We start from the raw sequence: 19,493 nt of genomic DNA, 5'->3' as shown, positions 1-19,493 counted from the left end.
TTTAAAATTAACTTGAAATGGTAGAAACCAAAATAATTATTTAAAAAATAAACCTTATAGTATTTGCAAAACACTGTCTGTACTTGAAATCATAGAAAAACTCACCATATTGATGCCTTGGGTATGTTTTCTGGCTCCAATACGTCTAGAAGCCCAATGTTTCTAAAATACAAGCTATATCACAAATAAAATGAAAAGCATTATTGTTAAGATTATTTTAGTATTTCATTGACTCATCAAGCCAAGTATGACTGACAAAGTACTTTTTATACGTAACTGAGGCACAAAGTGGGTGGGTCACATTTATAAAGCTTGTTCCTATCAGTAAAATATATATTTTTATCACTCTGATATTATCATCCATTAAATAAAATCTGGTCATTTTGTCTACGATATAGTTGTGCCATTACTTGAAAACAAATGGACAGCACTGACATAGATAATGAATAACAACTTTATGGAATGTGACAGTAGATATTAATGCAAATGTCCACTAACTACTTGCATTAAAGTGAAAACAGTGACTATTGTCTATCTTTTGGACCATGACAATGCCCCTGTTAGGGATGAAGGGTAGGATAGTCTACATTAGATGACAAAACTGTAGGGGGCAATTACTACATGCAGGGCAGTGTGCAAAGTATAAACTATTTGCCATTTTTTTGCATTTTGCACCCTGCCCTATACTAAAAAAAAGCTGCAGGTCTCTGCACTCCAAAACGGAGCTCAAACACTAGCTTATACACAATAATTGAAGTGTTGCCTGTGTTCAGCTGCACTGTTAGGGGGAAACGAGTAGACGTCCCCCCTAGCCCCTAACTTGCTTCACATTTTTAAAGCCAAAAGGCCTTTCTGCATAATGGCACACAGGTAGTTTTCTTTGTTGATCTGATGCCTCCCTCTTCCTAAATGTTTATGTGGGGACGGAAATGGGATCAACCGATCAGTGCACACACAGCAGATTTTGGGGTAAGCTGATTCCTTACTGATGAGCACACAAATTCAGAAGAGGAAGATAGCAGAATAGATTTTTTCCAATAGTATTTACAGCTATATGCCAACACAGATAACCACCAGTGTGTCATAGGCCTAAAAGGTAGAATCACTAGGGGATGCCAAGTTGTTAGACATATTCCAGTGATTCTAGTCCCTTACTTTATACCACAGGCTAACAGGTGCTTCTCTTCTTCCAAAAATACACCGGTCCAGGGTACATTTCTTATTAGCATCTTACTCTTCAGGTTTCCCAGTATCCTCTGTGCCGCACTGAGCAGACATGCGGAACTGACATACAGATTTCTGTACTGTGCCTGAATAGGTGCAAAGGATGCTAAGGAAGTAGCCCATTATTTGGAAACCAGTTATCCAGAAATATTCTAATTATGGAAAGGCCGTCTCCCATGGACATTTTATCCAAATAATCCAAAAATGTTTAAACGATTTATTTTCTCCCTGTAGTTATAGGGTTTATTTAATGTTTACATCATTTTCTAGTAGACTTAAGGTATGAAAATCCATATTATGGAAAGATCCATTATCCGAAAAGCCTCAGGTCCCAAGCATTCTGGATAACAGGTCCCATATATCAAACACACAGATTACTTACAAATAGTGACCAATACAGAAGGGATATGTCTCACTATAGTGCGCTATAGGAAGCAAGAGCCCCTGAGAGGCTTATGTGCCTCAGTGTGTAACAACTATACAGCAAACAATAACATATTAACAACTCCTAGCAACCCCCTGATGCTCTGGAAGTTGTGGTTACTGGTTAAAGCTGACATAGGGTGTCATCTTCATCTCCTGCTACCCTGTGTCCCCTATGGGGTGCCGTTTGTCCCAAATACATTCTGTATACAAAACTATCCCTAATACACAGAATGAATGTCTCTCATGGTATATAAGTATTTGTGACCATACACAGAGAAAAAAAATATACAAAAGACTTATTTCTATTAAAGAATGAAAACAAAATATGGTTAGTGCACAAAAGGATGTCATTATATCACAAACTCCATTCTGTACAGTTTAACAAGCAATCTGTCTCACCAATGTATAACCTCCATGTAACGGACACACTTATGTGCAAAGTTACTTACAGAATGAATTATGTAAAAACAAAGTTGGACATAATATATAATAGTGTAACTAACTAGTGCATGTCAAGCTAGATTTGAATGACTAAATAGATATCTGCGACAGAAAGCAAGATTTTATAGTACAAGTTACATTCTTTCCACAAAATGACAGTTTTGTTTCACAAAACAGATAAAATAATAATTCTGTGAAGCAACACTGTCAGTCACATTCATGAACCAATAAGAACAAAGCTTATTGCCATATACAAACAAGATGAGAAGTGGCCAGCTCTGCTCCACATGGCTAAGGCAAAATATCTGACCTGCTATAGAGGGCGCCCTCTAATGTCCCCTGTGCTGCATAGTAATAAACATGAACAAACATTTCCTAAAAGAGCTGCTGTTAAACACTACAGGTTCATAAATGGAAGTTTTTACAAATGGCTGAGAAATATAATGCTGCACTTATAATGATTGTAGAGAAAGAAAGGTATGCAAAACTTATATAAATATGATCATTTTAGGTGATATGGCTATTCTTATTGTAGTAACCTGCTTGTGTGGCCATTTTGGTTAAGGGCATTCCTGCTGTTTTGCCATTGTCTTATGACTCACTCCTGTTCCGTTTCCTGTCTAAGCTGAGAGCAATAATGGGACAGGCCACACCCACCTGCCATGTTGTATTAAATGTACCAGAAGTTACTGTGCTTGTCTGTCTGCTTTGCCTGACTCTCAGAGACAGTTATAAGTTTTGTATATGATAATTAGACTCCAATGTCTCCTCCTAGCTGTAATCTTGCACCAATTAGCTTGTAGTAGTCTCTTAATAATGTGCTTACCTATAGTTCAACTACTACATAATATCTTTAGCCAGAGACTTGGGACTAATCATGTGCACACATACCTCCCAATTTTCCCTTTTTCAGAGGGACAGTCCCTCTTTTGACAACTTAACCTGAGGTCCCTCATTTGTACTGGAAAGTCCCTCTTTTCTCTGCACTGAACAACCAGAAAAAGAAACAAAGTTTCTAACTTAATTGGCTTTTGGCAGAGAGGCCAGTACAGCTAACAGGTGCAACTAAGATGCTTTATAACAATTTTGAGATAAGAAAATAAGTAATTTTAACAGTTTAGATAAGGAGAAATATTTTCAAATTTTTATAACTTGCCAAACTTTGTAAAATGAACATGGTAATTAGGGGGTGCGGCCCCAAAATGGGTGTGGTCAAAAAAAATTGCTGCACTACATGCAAAAAAATTTTTTGTCTCTCTTTTTATTTCTAAAATGTTGGGAGGTATGTATGTATTCCAGGAAGTCTGGGTCACACCAGGCCCCCACACACTTTGTTGAATTTTTCTGGTGCCCCTCTTGTTTCATACATTAATTTAATTAATGAAAGAGCTCCATCTATCAGCTGTCTCCAGAAGGGTATGGTAGGAGGGGTATTCCCCATCCAGTGCATAATCACTGTTTATTTTTGCATCGAACATAAGGGGGTTCATTTATAAAGTATGCGCAGCGCATATTTTTCGCAAATGGTTGTATTGCGCGTGTTTTTTCCTGAACGCAAATATATTGCACTGCTCTGCCCGTCTTTCCGTTTTTTGCGAATTCGCATTGTGAATAAATTTTCGCAAATGATGCGCAAATGAGACAGGAGTTTGCGCGAGCGCACCGAATGTGCGAGGTTGTTGTGTGCGAAAATAGCGTTGACAGTAACTTAAATTCGCAGTTTGCGAAATTGTTTTGCGAATATTTTATCCGCCACCAAAGTTGCGGCGTAAATGAGTCACAGAGTGTACACATAAATATTCACAATTTGCGAATTGTGACATATTTAAGAAGCTCCTATAGACATTCGCATTGTGAAAAAAAAAATTGCAATTCTGTTTGCACCCTCTTATTCAGCTTTATAAATATAACCATGCGCAGGGCAAATATATTTACTTTGCGAACCAATCTGCCCTGCGTGAAGTTTATAAATGACCCCCCTGGGAGCATAAACAAGTTCTAGCAGTGTTGCTTGATATTGGATCATCAATCACTCCCAGTAAGCATACCACCAGGTCGACTATCTGTGGAGTGCCCAGTTCAGTGGCTAGGGTCTCCATTACCTTGGTCGAGAATAACTGGACCGGGGACAGGACCAGATCACATGGATAAAGTCAGCACCTGGAAGTTTACATTGGGGCACAGATCATCTTGACTTTTCCCAATTGTTTTTTAGCTTAAGAGGAGTTATGTAAACTTGATGGAGAATCTTATATTGTATCAGTCTGTCCCTTATTGAGATTAAGAAACTGTAGGCCGTTTTTATTGCATCCTCCCACATCTTATGGTTGAGGTCCGGAATAGCCTGTATCCATAGGAGGTAGGCTCTATCAAAGGGGGGTTTGACCATTACCATGATATTCTGATATAGTCTAGACCAGTGGTCCCCAACCAGTAGCTCGTGAGCAACATGTTGCTCTCCAACCCCTTGGATGCTACTCCCAGTGGCCTCAAAGAAGGTGCTTATTTTTGAATTCCAGGCTTGGAGACAAGTTTCTGGTGTATAAAAACCAGGTGCACTGCCAAACAGAGTCTCCTATAGGCTGCCAGTTCATATAGAGGCTACCAAACAGCCAATCACAGCCCTTATTTGACATCCCCATGGACTTTCTCATTCTTGTGTTGCGCTCCAAACTCTTTTAACATTTAAATGTGGCTCACGAGTAAAAAAGGTTGGGGACCCCTGGTCTAGACAGTAGTTTAGTAGGGGAGGGGTGGTAGAGAGCATCCTCTATATTGACCATGGACATTGTTGGGGTAAGAGTGTGGAACTGTGCCTGAAAGTCATGTCTGAGCTGGTACCTCAGACAAGCACCTATAGAATTGGATTTGTTGACCAGGAAGTTGCTCTTATAAGTCTTGGAATATGGGAAACTGCCCATTTGGAATTAAGTCAGATAGCTTTTTAAGGCCTAGAATAGTCCAGTACACAAAGTCAGGCAGGTCATGTAGGTGAGGAAGTAGTGAGTTGCCCCACAAGGGAAGGTTGGGTGACAGGTGTGGTACCGGGTGGCCCAGGAGTTTTAGTGCCATAAACCATGCTTTGTGCGTGGTGAAGAGAATGCTTGGTGGAGTCATCATGTTGGAAGGCTGCCTGTAGAGGTAGGTACCAAGGCCCTCAATTGAGAGGAGGATAAAGGCTTGGAGGATCATGTTGGGAATGTAGGGGTTGGCAGAGAAACACCATTGCATGTAGTAGATCTGGGAGGCCAGGTAATAGAGGTAGAAGTGTTGGAAGGCCAGCCACCCTTTTATAATAGAGGCATCAGTCTTTCCCAGGATGGGATGTTATGGAATATGTACAGAAGTTTAGGTAGGTAGATAATTTTGATTATATTTACACCCCCCCCCCGATAGTGTCAGCGGAGATTGGCCCAGTGTTTAAGGGTACCAGAGATAGTAAATAATTAGGTCTAGATTGTGTTGTATTAAGGAGTGTGGGTCTGTGTGTATGTGAACACCCAGGGGTTTGAAAGAGTTGGACCACTTTAGGCGTAGGCCTGGGGGTGGTAGTGCTGGAGATTAGAGTCAATGGTGTAGAGTTGTGACTTTTCCCAATTAATTCTTAACCCAGAGTATCTCCCAAAGCTCTGGACTGTGGCCAGAAGAGCAGAAGATTCACCTAGGTATATAAGGATATCATCTGCAAAGATGGACACCTTTTTGGTAATGTTAGCATATTGGAACCCTTGTATGGATTGACAATCACGTATCAGAATGGCTAGGGGTTCGATTGCCAATGCAAAGAGGACAGGGGAGAAGTGGCAGCCTTGTCTACTTCCTCTTTCAAGCTGGAAAGGTTCAGAGATGACATTTTTCACTCATTTTGTCTGTTGGGGACTTGTAGAGCAGTTTAAACCATTGTATAAATCTATTTCCGAGACAAAATGTGTGAAGTACTTGCCAGAAGTAGTCCCACTCCACCGAATCAAAGTCTTTTTCTGAGTCTAGTATTGCTGTTGGTGTCGGATATCTGGAGGTTTGTAAAGAGGCGTCAGATGTTGAAGTCCGTTGCCCTCCCTGGCATAAATCCTGATTGGTGTATCAGATCTGTGGTGGCCCATGTAAGCGGCTAGTATTTTTGCGTCATTGTTAATGAGAGATATTGGTTGATATAAACTACATAGGGTGGGGGGGGTGAACTTCATAGGGTGGGGTGGGGTCCAGGGAGGGGTCCCATCCTGTTTTGGGGATAACTATTATTAGGGCTTCTAAAAATTATGGTGGCAGGGACCCATAGTTCCAAGCAGCCTGAAAAGTTTCAAGAAGATGGGGAGAGATTAAATCATCTAGAGATTTGTACCAATCTGGGGGGAGCCCATCTAATCCTGGGGTCTTGTTGGAGGGCAGGGTTTGTATTGCCGACCTCACCTCCTTAATGGTGATGGGCGTGTCAAGCCAAGCACTCTCTGCTGGAGATAGTTTAGGTATGGCTATGGAATCTAAGAATTGATTCAGCTGTGGTGTGGTGCAAGAGGTGGAGTACCTATACAGAGATTTGTAGTATTTGGTGAATGCTCCAGCTATCAATTGTGGTTTGTGTACCATAGAGCCAATCATGGTCAGAATTCTTGGTATGGCTGAGGAGGTTTGTCTCATTGATCAAAGATTCACTGTGAACTGTGGGCTTTTTTTGTGGTTATAGTGTTTTCCCTAATTAAGGCTGCTTCGGCTTTACGCACATGCTAGTATGTATGTGTGGATGGGGAATTGAAGTGGAGCTCTTTGGTCTCTAGCAGTTTTATCTCTGCTTTTTCAACTCCTTCTTTGGCAGCTTTCCTAGTTTGGGCAATGAGTATGATAAGAGAGTCCCGGGTGGCAGCCTTAGAGGCTTCCCACAACATGTTTTGTGAGGTAGACCCTGAGTTTATTTCCCAATATGCTTGGTAAGTTTTTTGTGTGATTCAGCTATGTCTGGGTTATTAAGCCAGAGAGGGCTTAGGCGCCACAACTTGTTTGGGGGTCGGGGGAGACATTATAGTATCATTTGGAGGGGGGAATGATTGAATAGGGACTGAGGTAGGTAGGAGATTTGTTGCATCAGAGGAAGTACCTCAGGTGTTGTGAGGGCTAGGTCTATCTGGGAGAATGTTTTGTGTGGTAGAGTGACAAGAGTAGGCCTTAGTGCCAGGGTGCTTCCATTGCCACACATCAGAGAGTCCTAGAGCGTTTGCCCAATGAGTTAGGTGTGTGGGGCCCATAGTGGTGGAATGTAGCCAATCGCTGGACAGGTCCATGACTTGGTTCATATCCCCATTATGCAGGTTGGTGCAGCAGGCAGGTCGGCAAGTTTTTCCCTATGAGTTCAAATAGGGCAATATTAAATGGAGGTGGAGCATACACATTCACCACTGCCAAGGGTTTATTTGCAATAAGGCAAGTCATTATAATATATCTGCCATATTGGCCATTATTAGTTTGATAAATTCAAAGGGGAGATTTTTCCTTATAAGGATAGACACTCCTCTGGAGTGAGTGGAAAATGAGGTGTGGAATGCCCACCCCACCCATGGTTTCCTGAGGGTGAGAACTTTCTGGCCCACTAGGTGGGTCTCCTGTTGGAGCAGGATGGTGGGTGGATAATGTTTCAGATATGTCCACATAAGGCTGTGCTTATATTTGGAATTAAGTCCCCAGCCATTCCAGGACATAAAGCTATAGGATGCCATTTGTGTGTAGGAGGGGTGTTATAACTGGATGATTATGTTCCGCACCAGGAAAAGCATCAATCACATAGTAGCAGTTATGTAAATACAAAAAAACCCAGAAATAACCCATCACATCAATTACCCTATTACCCACCCCCAAAAAGGATTTGCCCAAAACCAACCCCTTTCCCACCCTGCCCAACCTCCCAACTTGCGGGCATTATTCCAAAACTTAACCTGTAAGACACTTTCAGGGGTGTTTCACCCATGGAAATTGGGAACAGTTAAGTCAAGGGCAGCACCACGTATGCCATTGGTCTTAAGTCAGCCTTGATGTTGAAAAAAAAAATGTAAACAATTAAACAATAGTGGCTGGAGCCCGTTTAATTACCCCATTGCCTCTATAGGGCCAGCAAATGTTCAATAGGACTCTGGTGGTGGTGTTTCAGTTCACCGGATATAGGGCATCATATACTTGTTCAAAGGGTGCAGGGACTGGTTATAGTATTTAACCCCCTTTAGGGTCCGGATAGGATGGGCTGTGTATAATGCAGATTAACTTTATGGTTGTGGCTTGTGCACACCATATAGATATGGCCACAATCATTCTCTTGTGCAACTGAGGCCCAAAAAATTAGCAAACATAGAAGGAAAGGGCTCCTTTACTACCAATGGAATCAGCATCTGGGGCTGGCCCGAGGGTTCTGGCTGGTCCTCTGGTCCCGCCAGGAATTTGCTTCTAAAGGTGAGGTGCAGAAAACAGCTTTGGGGCCATCCACTATACTCAGTTTGCCTGGATACAGCATCACATATTTCAATTGGAGGTCTCTCAATCTGCACTTCACTCCTGCAAATGTGTTTACTCTTCAACCCTACAAAGGAAGTGAATCAGGGTAAATGGAGATTTATTTTCCCCCTCATATAGAAGATATCTGTTGATTCTTGATATTGACTCTTAGAGTGTATGTACTGCATGCAAGTAGCTGGTTAGTGCTAGTAGCCTAATTTACATTAAAAGGGTGAATCTTGTGCCAATCTATTAGAAGGCCCAGATGGCTATGAAAGTCAGAGGCAAATTTACTGCCCACCCTGTCATCACTCCTAAATAAAAAATGCCTGAAATGGTTCAGCAAAAGCTGAATGCAGGAGAATGGGAAGTGGTACTTGACCATAAGAAGCAGAACAAATTAAAAGGAATTTTAGACATATTCAGTTTTAGAACTGGTTATATGATTTTTGAGCTCCTGAAATCAATAAAAGAATTGCATTTTGTTTTATTCCTTCTGTAGCTACACAACCCCCCCCCCCACACACACACATTTGCTTTTCCCATCCTGTACTTTTACACAGCCACCATTAACCCATATTTCCCATTCTGTAGGACTGCATGTCCCAAACTTCACTCGTTCCCCTTCTGTAATACTACACAACCAACATACTTCCATGTTTCACTCTCCCCATACATCAATACTTCCCATCTTGTACTAAAAGACAACGCTCCTTGTAACTGAATGAAACAACTATACAGGTCTGGACTTGGAGTCAAAATAGGCCTTGGCATTACAAGTACATAAAGGCCCAAACACCACCCTACTAAATAGTGACTTTCTACAGATTGCCAGTCTGAGCCTGCTACTATACTTTGTTTTACCTCTTCTATTTCCCCAAAACCCCTGTGCAACTACATTTCTGTTACTCTACACCCCCACCAATGCACAATTCTACCCTATGTCCTTACAGGGTCTGTACCACTGCCCAGATTTATTCAGCCTCCCAATACCTTTATACAGTCTCCACATTCCCATACAGCCCTCGTCCCCCAATAGCTCCACTAAGTATCAATCTAAGGGCTAAGGACAGGTGCTTCAGAAACACAACTATACTTTATATAAACAAGCTGATATGTAGTCATGAGGTCAGCCATTCAAAGCTGAAAAAGGAGAAAAGGCAGATGGTGCACAGCAGATAGCAGATAAGCCCTGTAGTATACAATATGATTCTTCAGAATCTTTAGTCTGTTATCTACTGTGTATCCTGTGCTTTAATGGCTGCCCCCATGGCTACACAGCAGCTTGTTTATATAAACTATAGTAGTACTTATCTGTTATCTACTACGTATCCTGTGCTTGAATGGCTGCCCCCATGGCTACACAGCAGCTTGTTTATATAAACTATAGTAGTACTTATCTGTTATCTACTGTGTATCCTGTGTCTGAATGGCTGTCCCCATGGCTACACAGAAGCTTGTTTATATAAACTATAGTAGTACTTATCTGTTATCTACTGTGTATCCTGTGCTTGAATGGCTGTCCGCATGGCTACACAGCAGCTTGTTTATAGTTTATATAAACTATAGTAGTACTTATCTGTTATCTACTGTGTATCCTGTGCTTGAATGGCTGCCCCCATGGCTACACAGCAGCTTGTTTATATAAACTATAGTAGTACTTATCTGTTATCTACTGTGTATCCTGTGCTTGGATGGCTGCCCCCATGGCTACACAGCAGCTTGTTTATATACACTATAGTGGTGTTTCTGAAGCAAGTACACCAGTTTTACCTGTGTAGGGCAAAAGTACACTATATTGACATTCCTTTAAAACACTTTCATTTTTTGGTGTTACTGTTCCTTAAAATGATTGACAAAAAACATAATGAAGTATCTGTGCAATGAATACTTTATTTTATTTATTTTTACACAATTTCTAATTTCCAGCAAATTTCCTTTTAACAGATCCTGTCATAGTAACTTAGGTTGAAAAAAGACACACGTCCATCACGTTCAACCTTTTTACTTTTTTTAACCTGCCTAACTGGCAGTTGATCCAGAGGAAGGCAAAAAAAACCCATCTAAAGCCTCTCCAATTTGCCTCAGAGGGGGAAAAATTCCTTCCTGACTCCAAAATGGCAATCGGACTAGTCCCTGGATCAACTTGTACTATGAGCTATCTTCCATAACCCTGTATTCTCTCACTTGCTAAACACCATCCAACCCCTTCTTAAAGCTATCGAATGTATCAGCCAGTACAACTGGTTCAGGGAGAGAATTCCACATCTTCACAGCTCTCACTGTAAAAAACCCCTTCCGAATATTTAGGTGGAACCTCTTTTCTTTTAATCGGAATGGGTGCCTCCTGGTTCCTGGTCCGCCACCTGTAATGGGTGCCTGTGATGTTTCTGCTCTGGTCCCTGATCCTGGAGAGGTGGTTCATGACTCTTGCAAAGTGGTTTCTGTTCCTTTTGATGCCCCCATTCCGGGTCCTAGTAGTGTTCCACTTATTGGACTAAAAAGTATGGGGGGGCATTCGACTTTGGGATTGCCCGGTGGTCGATCCTCAAGGGGGGTAATGTAAGGACCAGCCCGGGACATAAAACCCTGTGTGCTGCACTTACTCCATGAGCCACTGGAGGCTCTTAGGGCTGGCCCTGGTTCCTATGCTATATGTTCAGGTATTCTCCCTGTCTATAGTTTTCTCTTCCCTGTTCTCCACCCACCTTGTTTCCCTCATGTGTTTCCCATTCCTCATCACCATTCTTTTATATATTTATTGGTTTGAGCTTGTTTTTGATTTATGCCTGTTCCTGTTATTATCTTCTGTTGCCATTAAATCTGCAATATCACTATGTCATCTCCAATTATGTATGGGTATCCCCCTGGGCTTCCACCATGCCCACTTCCTAGTGTGGGGTTAACTCCAGTTACAGTCCTGGTTCCTATGCTATATGTTCAGGTGTTCTCCCTGTCTATAGTTTTCTCCTCCCTGCTCTCCACCCACCTCGTTTCCCTCATGTGTTTCCCATTCCCATGAATTTTAAATTCGACCCTTGATAAATCTGGCCCTAAATATGTACAAGTTCTGGAGACTTACAAGTCGCTGTAGTAACAATCTGACAACAGACAGGGAAATAAACTGCTTGTCACAGCCCTGGTTCGGTTCAGGAAATCATTAACAATGGCAAACATGGCTTCATTAATGAAGGTAGTTCTGGAGCAGGATCTGGAAGCTTGGGAGCCAGTCCTAGAGAAGGATCTGGAGGATGAGCAGGCTTTGGAAGCTCAGGAGCCAGTCCTAGGAAAGGGAAAGCGAAAGCAGCAGGACCTGCATGTATCAGGATCTGGAGGCTCAGCAGGTAGTTCTGTAGCAGGATCTGGAGGCTCGGGAGCCAGTCCTACAGAAGGATCTGGAGGCTGAGCAGGTAGTTCTGGAGCAGGATCTGGAGGCTCGGGAGCCAGTCCTAGAGAAGGATCTGGAGGCTGAGCAGGTATCTCTGGAGAAGGATCTGAAAGCTTAGGAGCCAGTCCTAGAAAGGGAAAGCAGCAGAACCTGCATGTATCAAGATCTGGGGGCTGAGCAGGTAGTTCTGCAGCAGGATCTGGAGACTCAGGAGCCAATTCTAGAGAAGGCTGAGCAGCATATCCAGGATCTTCAGAGTCGTACACCAGTATGTCCTGTAGGTTCCTGAGTTGTCAGTGGAAAAATAAAGAAGCAAAAAGTAAAATCTTTGAGATTTATACTTCCATCCTGTACCTCTACCTCTGTATATTTACATACAAACACTCCAAGTCATACATTTTTGCTGGTGTTGGCATAACCCAATATTCCCATTTTTCTGCTTATCCTCAATAAGCTCCTCTATTTTTTTTTTTTACTGTGATAGACAACTTTTTGATTTGGAAATTTGAGGTAGTTGATAGGAATAGCTCCACACAGACCCCAACATAAACAACCCTTTTTACTACCAATCACCCTCTGCTACCTTCATGGTATCCTTCATGGAATTTATACTACCGAACACTGCCTTCCAGTCTCTACATTGTCATCTATACGTCATACAAATCTCATTCTTTCCTATAATCCATTGTGCATTTATTAACCTATACTGTGTACTCACAATTCAGGTGGTGGGCTTGGGGTGCGGGCCTGTTCAACTACTTTCTGATCCTCTTCATAAAAGATTGTACAGAGGAAGAAGCATCCTCCAATCACTGCCAGAACTGGCAATATTATCAAGGCATGTTGCAAGCAGTGCATTGGGCTGGTTTCTGGTTGCCACATCTGGATCACCTCAGAAATCTGATAAAAGACATAGAAGTTAATTGTTGCATGTTTATAAAGTGGTGACATATTACACAGGACTGCACAGCAGAGAGACACTATGATAACAAACCATTTACAGTGGCTCAGATATAAAGCTAAAAGGTTGGGTTTGCTAGAGTTTAAAATCTTAAGGGGAATCAAATGCACTTACCTTCTCAATGATAAATGGAGCAAATACCCCTCCTCCTAACTGTGCTATAAAAGACTGCAAGGCTATTGCTGTGCCACGGGAATTTGGCATTACTACCGACTGGCAAGAGAGAAAAGAAGGGTTTATCAGGGAAGAGGTCACTGCCATTATTATTATTTGATATCATATCTTGCGCTTATTGGTGTCCAACATGGGGTTACGTTATCAATAAAAAAGCATATAAACCCGATGTTTAGGACCCAAACACTATGATTCTGTCTGTGGGTAAACCAGGATATGAAAGGAAAAAGTTCTGCAAGAGATATATTTACCAGTATCATGTCAGTAGCTACAGCCTGGTTTATATTCAGTAGAACGCCACCTACAAAGATGAACCCCTGTAGGAGAGAGTAGGGTGGTGAGATAAAAATATAAAATGAACCCACATCTAAATGGAATAATTTAATACAATTATTGGTGCCAATGTTGATGTCATCTCTAAGGTTGGCTCTCAAATCACTTTTATTAACTTATCCTCGAGTGTTAGTAATATTTTAAACCATTCATGTAGAACTGGGGCCATAAAAATAATCTATTTCTAATCTAAGTTAATTAGCTTCATGCTATCACCTTCTCTCAATCTCAACATCCCATGATATTGGGAGTACAAACATTATTGTGTCTTGAATTCAGTGGATATAACTCACATAGGCAAGGGTAAAGCTGATTTCTACACTGAAAAAGAAGATGCATATGAAAGATCCAGAGGCCAAAAGTCCTAAACCGGATACCAGTCGATCAGCGAATGGATACATCTTGAACCACCGAGTGATGATCACCATTCCTATTTGTATCCCCACTATGTCAGCCATGTATTTAATCAAACCATAGATCATGCTAGAAGGAGACAAAGAGACGAGAATGTTTATTATATTGTTCAAACTGTATAATGTACCTCTAATAATAACTTCTCAGATCCTGAACTGAAACAATTTAATATACATCCTAAACAATACAGTGCACTTGTTAAAGGCTATCTGCTAAACCATAGCAAGGCTTGTTCATAATGGGACTGGTAAACACACATTTAGGGGCAGATTTATCAATGGTCGAAGTGAAATTTGACTAGGGAATAGTTAAAATTTGATTCGAGTTTTTTAAAAAAATTCTAATTTGATTATAGAAATGTATCATGTACTGGCCCTTTAATACTTTGAATTAGACTATTTGCCACCTTAAACCTGCCGAATTGCTGTTTTAACCTATGGGGAACGTCCTGGGATAAATTTGGAGTTGTTTGCAGCCTTCCTGAAAATGGAGTTGTTTTTAGAGAAAAAACATGAATCGAATTAGATTCGATTCAAAACGATTCGATTTGAATTGAATTTAAGTTTGCGGGTCAAATTTTGAGTTCTTGGGAGTTTATGTGAGTTTAATAAAACTCCCATTAACTCTAAATTCGACCCTTGATAAATCTGCCCCTAAATATGTACAAGTTCTGGAGACTTACAAGTCGCTGTAGTAACAATCTGGCAACAGACAGGGAAACAAACTGCTTTTCACGGCCCTGGTTTGGTTCAGGAAATCAGGAACAAGGGCAAACATGGCTTCATTAATGAACGTCACGGACCATGAAGCGAAGGTGAGAAAAACAAAGCTCCGTCTGAAAGTGGAGGAGAGGGATTAGTAATATATACATCTTCTGCAATTTTCCATTTAGGCACACTAATCCCAAGCCTGCAACTGCCTGTGTCCAAAGAAAAGTACCCAGTTAAGTACCCAGCCATGTATCTCTTTTCATGTAGAGTATCCAATCAACTAAACTGATAATAAAAGGCTAATATCTCACAACAACCACTGTTTTATTTGTCTTTTAATGTTTAGCCAATATTCAATTGTATCTTCCCATCACCCCCAATATAATTAATGGTAACCGGTTGAATTTTCCTTACCTGCAGTGCATGACGCCAGTTTGAGCCTAAGTAGACTGGCACAATTGCTCCCACAACGATCCCAAAGGCACTATAACAGAACCAAGGAGATTCATGGTTAATATAACAGAATCCACACACAAACCAACAGGAATGTAGCAGGAATCCAGGTACAACTTGCAGCTTACCCCATTATATAGCTGAAACTGTTAAACATGCATAAAGGCCCTCGTCGATTTTCAGGTGGGCACAGGTCATCAATCAGGGTCAGGGAAATGCCTGCAAAAAAACTTTCTATTGCGGCCACGGCACTCCGTATAAAAGGGATGGTCCAACCCCACTAAAGGATAAGAGGGTACAAATTTTTATAAGTTAGGATTCATGAAGAATTAATATAACTGAGTACAGGTTATACGCGAAGTGAAATCTCATTGACCATCCAATACATCGACTCTTACCTCCTGGGGAATTACGGAACAGCTCGCAACAAACAGAGTCCAATACGTTACTCCCAGACACATGAGGGTCCTCCGGCTGATCTGATCTGATAGATGTCCAAAGAATGGATTGACCAAGGCAAAAACAATAGCAAAACCTGAAGGAAGAGAGAGAATATTGTGAGCTTCAGACATGGACCAAGCCCACAACTGACTAAAAGAGAAATCTGCTACAGACAGACAGAAAGAGGGAATGATAAGTATATCCATAAGAGAGAAAGTCCAAGGAATGTGACCTTACATGTTTCTACTCTCGCAACTTTGTCAATGGAGAGTTCATATTCTGCTTCAATCAACGGCATAACACCTGTAAGAGGAACAAAGTACCATATGGACACGTTAGTACAGGTAGTGAAGTAGTTCTGTTACCTTCAGAAAATGTATTTCTTCCTTCCAGCCCCTGTCTTACCTTCAGCTAGATATGTGTCCATGTAATGGACGAATCTGATAATGAGAAGTATGAGCAGTGTAACCTTCGCACAGAGGTATGGAAACGGTGCCCTTCTCTCTTTTTCCCCTTTCTCTATGTCGATCGGGACAGGATCACATACTTGTGTCGATCTAATGCAAAATTTTCTGAAGAAGTTGATATTTCTACAATTAAAATCACAAGAGAAATGACAATTTAATTTTTTTATTTTGCATTTGGTGAGTCTCAACAGATAAATCAGAATACAATGTGGATGAGCTCGCACAAAATGATTTTGTATGAACATGATGTCAGAGAGCAGCCACATTATACCAACAGATGCACCTTCTTGAAATACTACCCACAAGTTAAAGATTCTTACCCTTTATTGGCAAATGAGCGAAACGCCATTCTAATATAAAAGATGTTATTAAAAAATGAATTTCAGAAAATTCACTGCTGGGGTTTAGTAAAGCAGTGAAACTTCTGAAATGACCAGCTGTCTGGTCAGCACTGCCTTAAGTAGGTCACAGACATTATGACATCACAATGTAACGTGACCGTAGCAACCAGTTACTGAGTTGGCACTTTGCTAATAATAATTGTAATAAGTACGTCACTGACATTATGACATTATAATGTAACGCTACCATAGCAACCAGTTGCTGAATTTGCACTTTGCCAATACTAATTGTAATAAGTAGGTCACTGACATTATGACATCATAATGTAATGTTACAATAGCAACTGGGTATGAATATGAACAAAGTATGAACTTTGCCAATAATAATTCTAACACATAAAGCACAGGCCTAGTTATAATGCATACATATTGTATATAAGAAGAAGTTGAAGATTCTTAACCTTTAACCTTTTTATGAGTGAAACACTATTCTAAAATAAAAGATGTTATTTAAATAATAATGATTTTCAGAAAATTCACTGCTGGGGTTTAGTCCAGCAGTGAAAATCCTGAAATGAACAGATGCTGTCAGCACTGGCTTAAGTAGGTCACAGACATTATGACAGTACCGACTGATATGACATCACAATGTATATAGCAACCAATTGCTGCCTTGGCACTTTGCCATCAAAGGGTGAACTTTCACCCTTTGATAAATTATGCCTTTAAAAATCCCATAGAAATGACTGTAGAGTGGTGGAATTTCACTCTAGCATACTGTGGCGAAAATTAACTTCACTCTTTGCTAAATATACCCCTATATGTGAGAAGTTGAATATTCTTACCCTTTGTTGGCAAATGAGCGAAATGCCATTCTAATATAAAAGATGTTATTAAAAAATAAATAATTTCAGAAAATTCACTGCTAAGTTGGCACTTTGCCAATAATAATTGTAATAAGTAGGTCACTGACATTGTGACATCACAATGTAAAACTACCATAGCAACCAGTTGCTGAGTTGGCACTTTGCCAATAATAATTCTAACACATAAAGCACAGGCCTAGTTATAATGCATAAATACTCTATATGAGAAGAAGTTGAATATTCTTACCCTTTGTTGGCAAATGAGCGAAATGCCATTGTAATATAAAAGATGTTATTAAAAAAAAATGTATTTCAGAAAATTCACTGCTGGTGTTTAGTCCAGTAGTGAAAATCCTGAAATGATCAGCCGTCTTGTTGGCACTGACTTAAGTAGGTCACTGACATTATGACATCACCGACTCATATGACATCATATGATGCAATGTTGCCATAGCAACCATTTGCTGCCTTGGCACTTTGCCAATAATAATACATAAAACACAGGCTTAGTTATAGTGCATAAATACTCTATGCAGTATATTTATCAAATACCGCCTCTCTCTATTCATTTCTATGGGATTTTTTAAAAGCTTATTCATTAAAGGGTGAACTTTTACTTTCACCCTTTGATAAATACACCTTTAAAAATTCCATAGAAATGAATGGAGAGTGGCAGAATTTCACTCTAGCAGACTGTGGCGAACTTTAACTTCACTCTTTGATAAATATACCCCTATATACATGAGAAGTTGAATATTCTTACCCTTTGTTGGCAAATGTGTGAAATGCCATTCTAATATAAAAGATGTTATTAAGAAAAAAATTATTTCAGAAAATTCACTGCTGGTGTTTAGTCCAGTAGTAAAAATCCTGAAATGACCAGTTGTCTTGTTGGCACTGACTTAAGTAGGTCACTGACATTATGACATCACCGACTCATACGACATCACAATGTAAAGCTGCCATAGCAACCAATTGCTACCTTGGCACTTTGCCATATATGGTCACATAACATCCCATAACATATATCACAATGTAACGCTACCATAGCAACCAGTTGCTGAGTTGGCACTTTACCAATTATAACACATAAAGCACAGGCCTAGTTATAATGCATAAATACTCTATATGAGTAGAAGTTGAATATTCTTACCCTTTGTTGTAAAAAGAGCGAAACCCCATTCTAATATAAAAGATGTTATTAAAAAAATAATAGTTTTCAGAAAATTCACTGCTGGTGTTTAGTCCAGTAGTGAAAATCCTGAAATGACCAGTTGTCTTGTTGGCACTGACTTAAGTACGTCACTGACATTATGACATCACCGACTCATATGACATCACAATGTAATGCTGCCATAGTAACCAATTGCTGCCTTGGCACTTTGCCATATATGGTCACATAACATCCCATAACATATATCACAATGTAACGCTACCATAGCAACCAGTTGCTGAGTTGGCACTTTGCCAATAATAATTGTAATAAGTAGGTGACTGACATTATGACATCACAATGTAACGCTACCATAGCAACCAGTTGCTGAGTTGGCACTTTGCCAATAATAATTATAACACATAAAGCACAAGCCTAGTTATAATGCATAAATACTCTATATGAGAAGTTGTTGAATATTCTTACCCTATGTTGGCAAATGAGCGAAACGACATTCTAGTATAAAAGATGTTATTAAAAAAAAATTATTTCAGAAAATTCACTGCTAGTGTTTAGTCCAGTAGTAAAAATCCTGAAATGACCAGCTGTTTGTTGGCACTGACTTAAGTAGGTCACTGACATTATGACATCACCGACTCATACGACATCACAATGTAATGCTGCCATAGCAACCAATTGCTGCCTTGGCACTTTGCCATATATGGTCACATAACATCCCATAACATATATCACAATGTAACGCTACCATAGCAACCAGTTGCTGAGTTGGCACTTTACCAATAATAATTGTAATAAGTAGGTGACTGACATTATGACATCACAATGTAACGCTACCATAGCAACCAGTTGCTGAGTTGGCACTTTGCCAATAATAATTATAACACATAAAGCACAAGCCTAGTTATAATGCATAAAAACTCTATATGAGAAGAAGTTGAATATTCTTACCCTTTGTTGGCAAATGAGCGAAACGACATTCTAATATAAAAGATGTTATTAAAAAAAAATAATTTCAGAAAATTCACTGCTGGTGTTTAGTCCAGTAGTGAAAATCCTGAAATGACCAGCTGTCTTGTTGGCACTGACTTAAGTAGGTCACTGACATTATGACATCATCGACTCATATGATGTAATGTTGCCATAGCAACCAATTGCTGCCTTGGCACTTGGCCACATATGGTCACATGACATATACAACTTCTTCTA

At 40.2% G+C, this 19,493-nt stretch overlaps 1 protein-coding gene across 2 annotated transcripts; it reads right to left on the bottom strand.

The window, feature by feature from the left end:
* Positions 1-15,060: 15,060 nt before the first annotated feature.
* LOC121402847 (protein spinster homolog 1-like) lies at positions 15,061-16,046 on the bottom strand. 2 transcript variants are annotated; one of them, XM_041589575.1, is made up of 4 exons: positions 15,845-16,046; positions 15,677-15,742; positions 15,397-15,533; positions 15,061-15,278 (listed from the first exon to the last, which is right to left on the bottom strand). In XM_041589575.1, exons 1-4 carry the CDS (start codon positions 15,864-15,866, stop codon positions 15,123-15,125), a joined length of 381 nt encoding a protein of 126 aa, XP_041445509.1. In that variant the 5' UTR covers positions 15,867-16,046; the 3' UTR covers positions 15,061-15,122. The 2 variants fall into 2 exon arrangements, with proteins under 2 accessions (XP_041445509.1, XP_041445508.1); XM_041589574.1 differs by lacking the exon at positions 15,845-16,046 and having other exon boundaries at positions 15,397-15,809.
* Positions 16,047-19,493: the final 3,447 nt, after the last annotated feature.

The sequence above is a fragment of the Xenopus laevis genome, chromosome 4L (genome assembly GCF_017654675.1).
Source record: "Xenopus laevis strain J_2021 chromosome 4L, Xenopus_laevis_v10.1, whole genome shotgun sequence".
Taxonomy (NCBI): domain Eukaryota; kingdom Metazoa; phylum Chordata; class Amphibia; order Anura; family Pipidae; genus Xenopus; species Xenopus laevis.
The sequence above is the reverse complement of the archived record's forward strand: the minus strand, read 5'-3'. Positions and strand labels throughout refer to the sequence as shown.

Excerpts from the sequence above, each read along its gene's own strand:
- LOC121402847 (XM_041589574.1), bottom strand. The coding sequence starts at position 15,645 with ATGGATATACTTATCATTCCCTCTTTCTGTCTGTCTGTAGCAGATTTC. Across the intron at positions 15,279-15,396 it reads GTTCCGTAATTCCCCAGGAG|TGGGGTTGGACCATCCCTTT; the intron begins GTAAGAGTCGAT and ends CTTATCCTTTAG.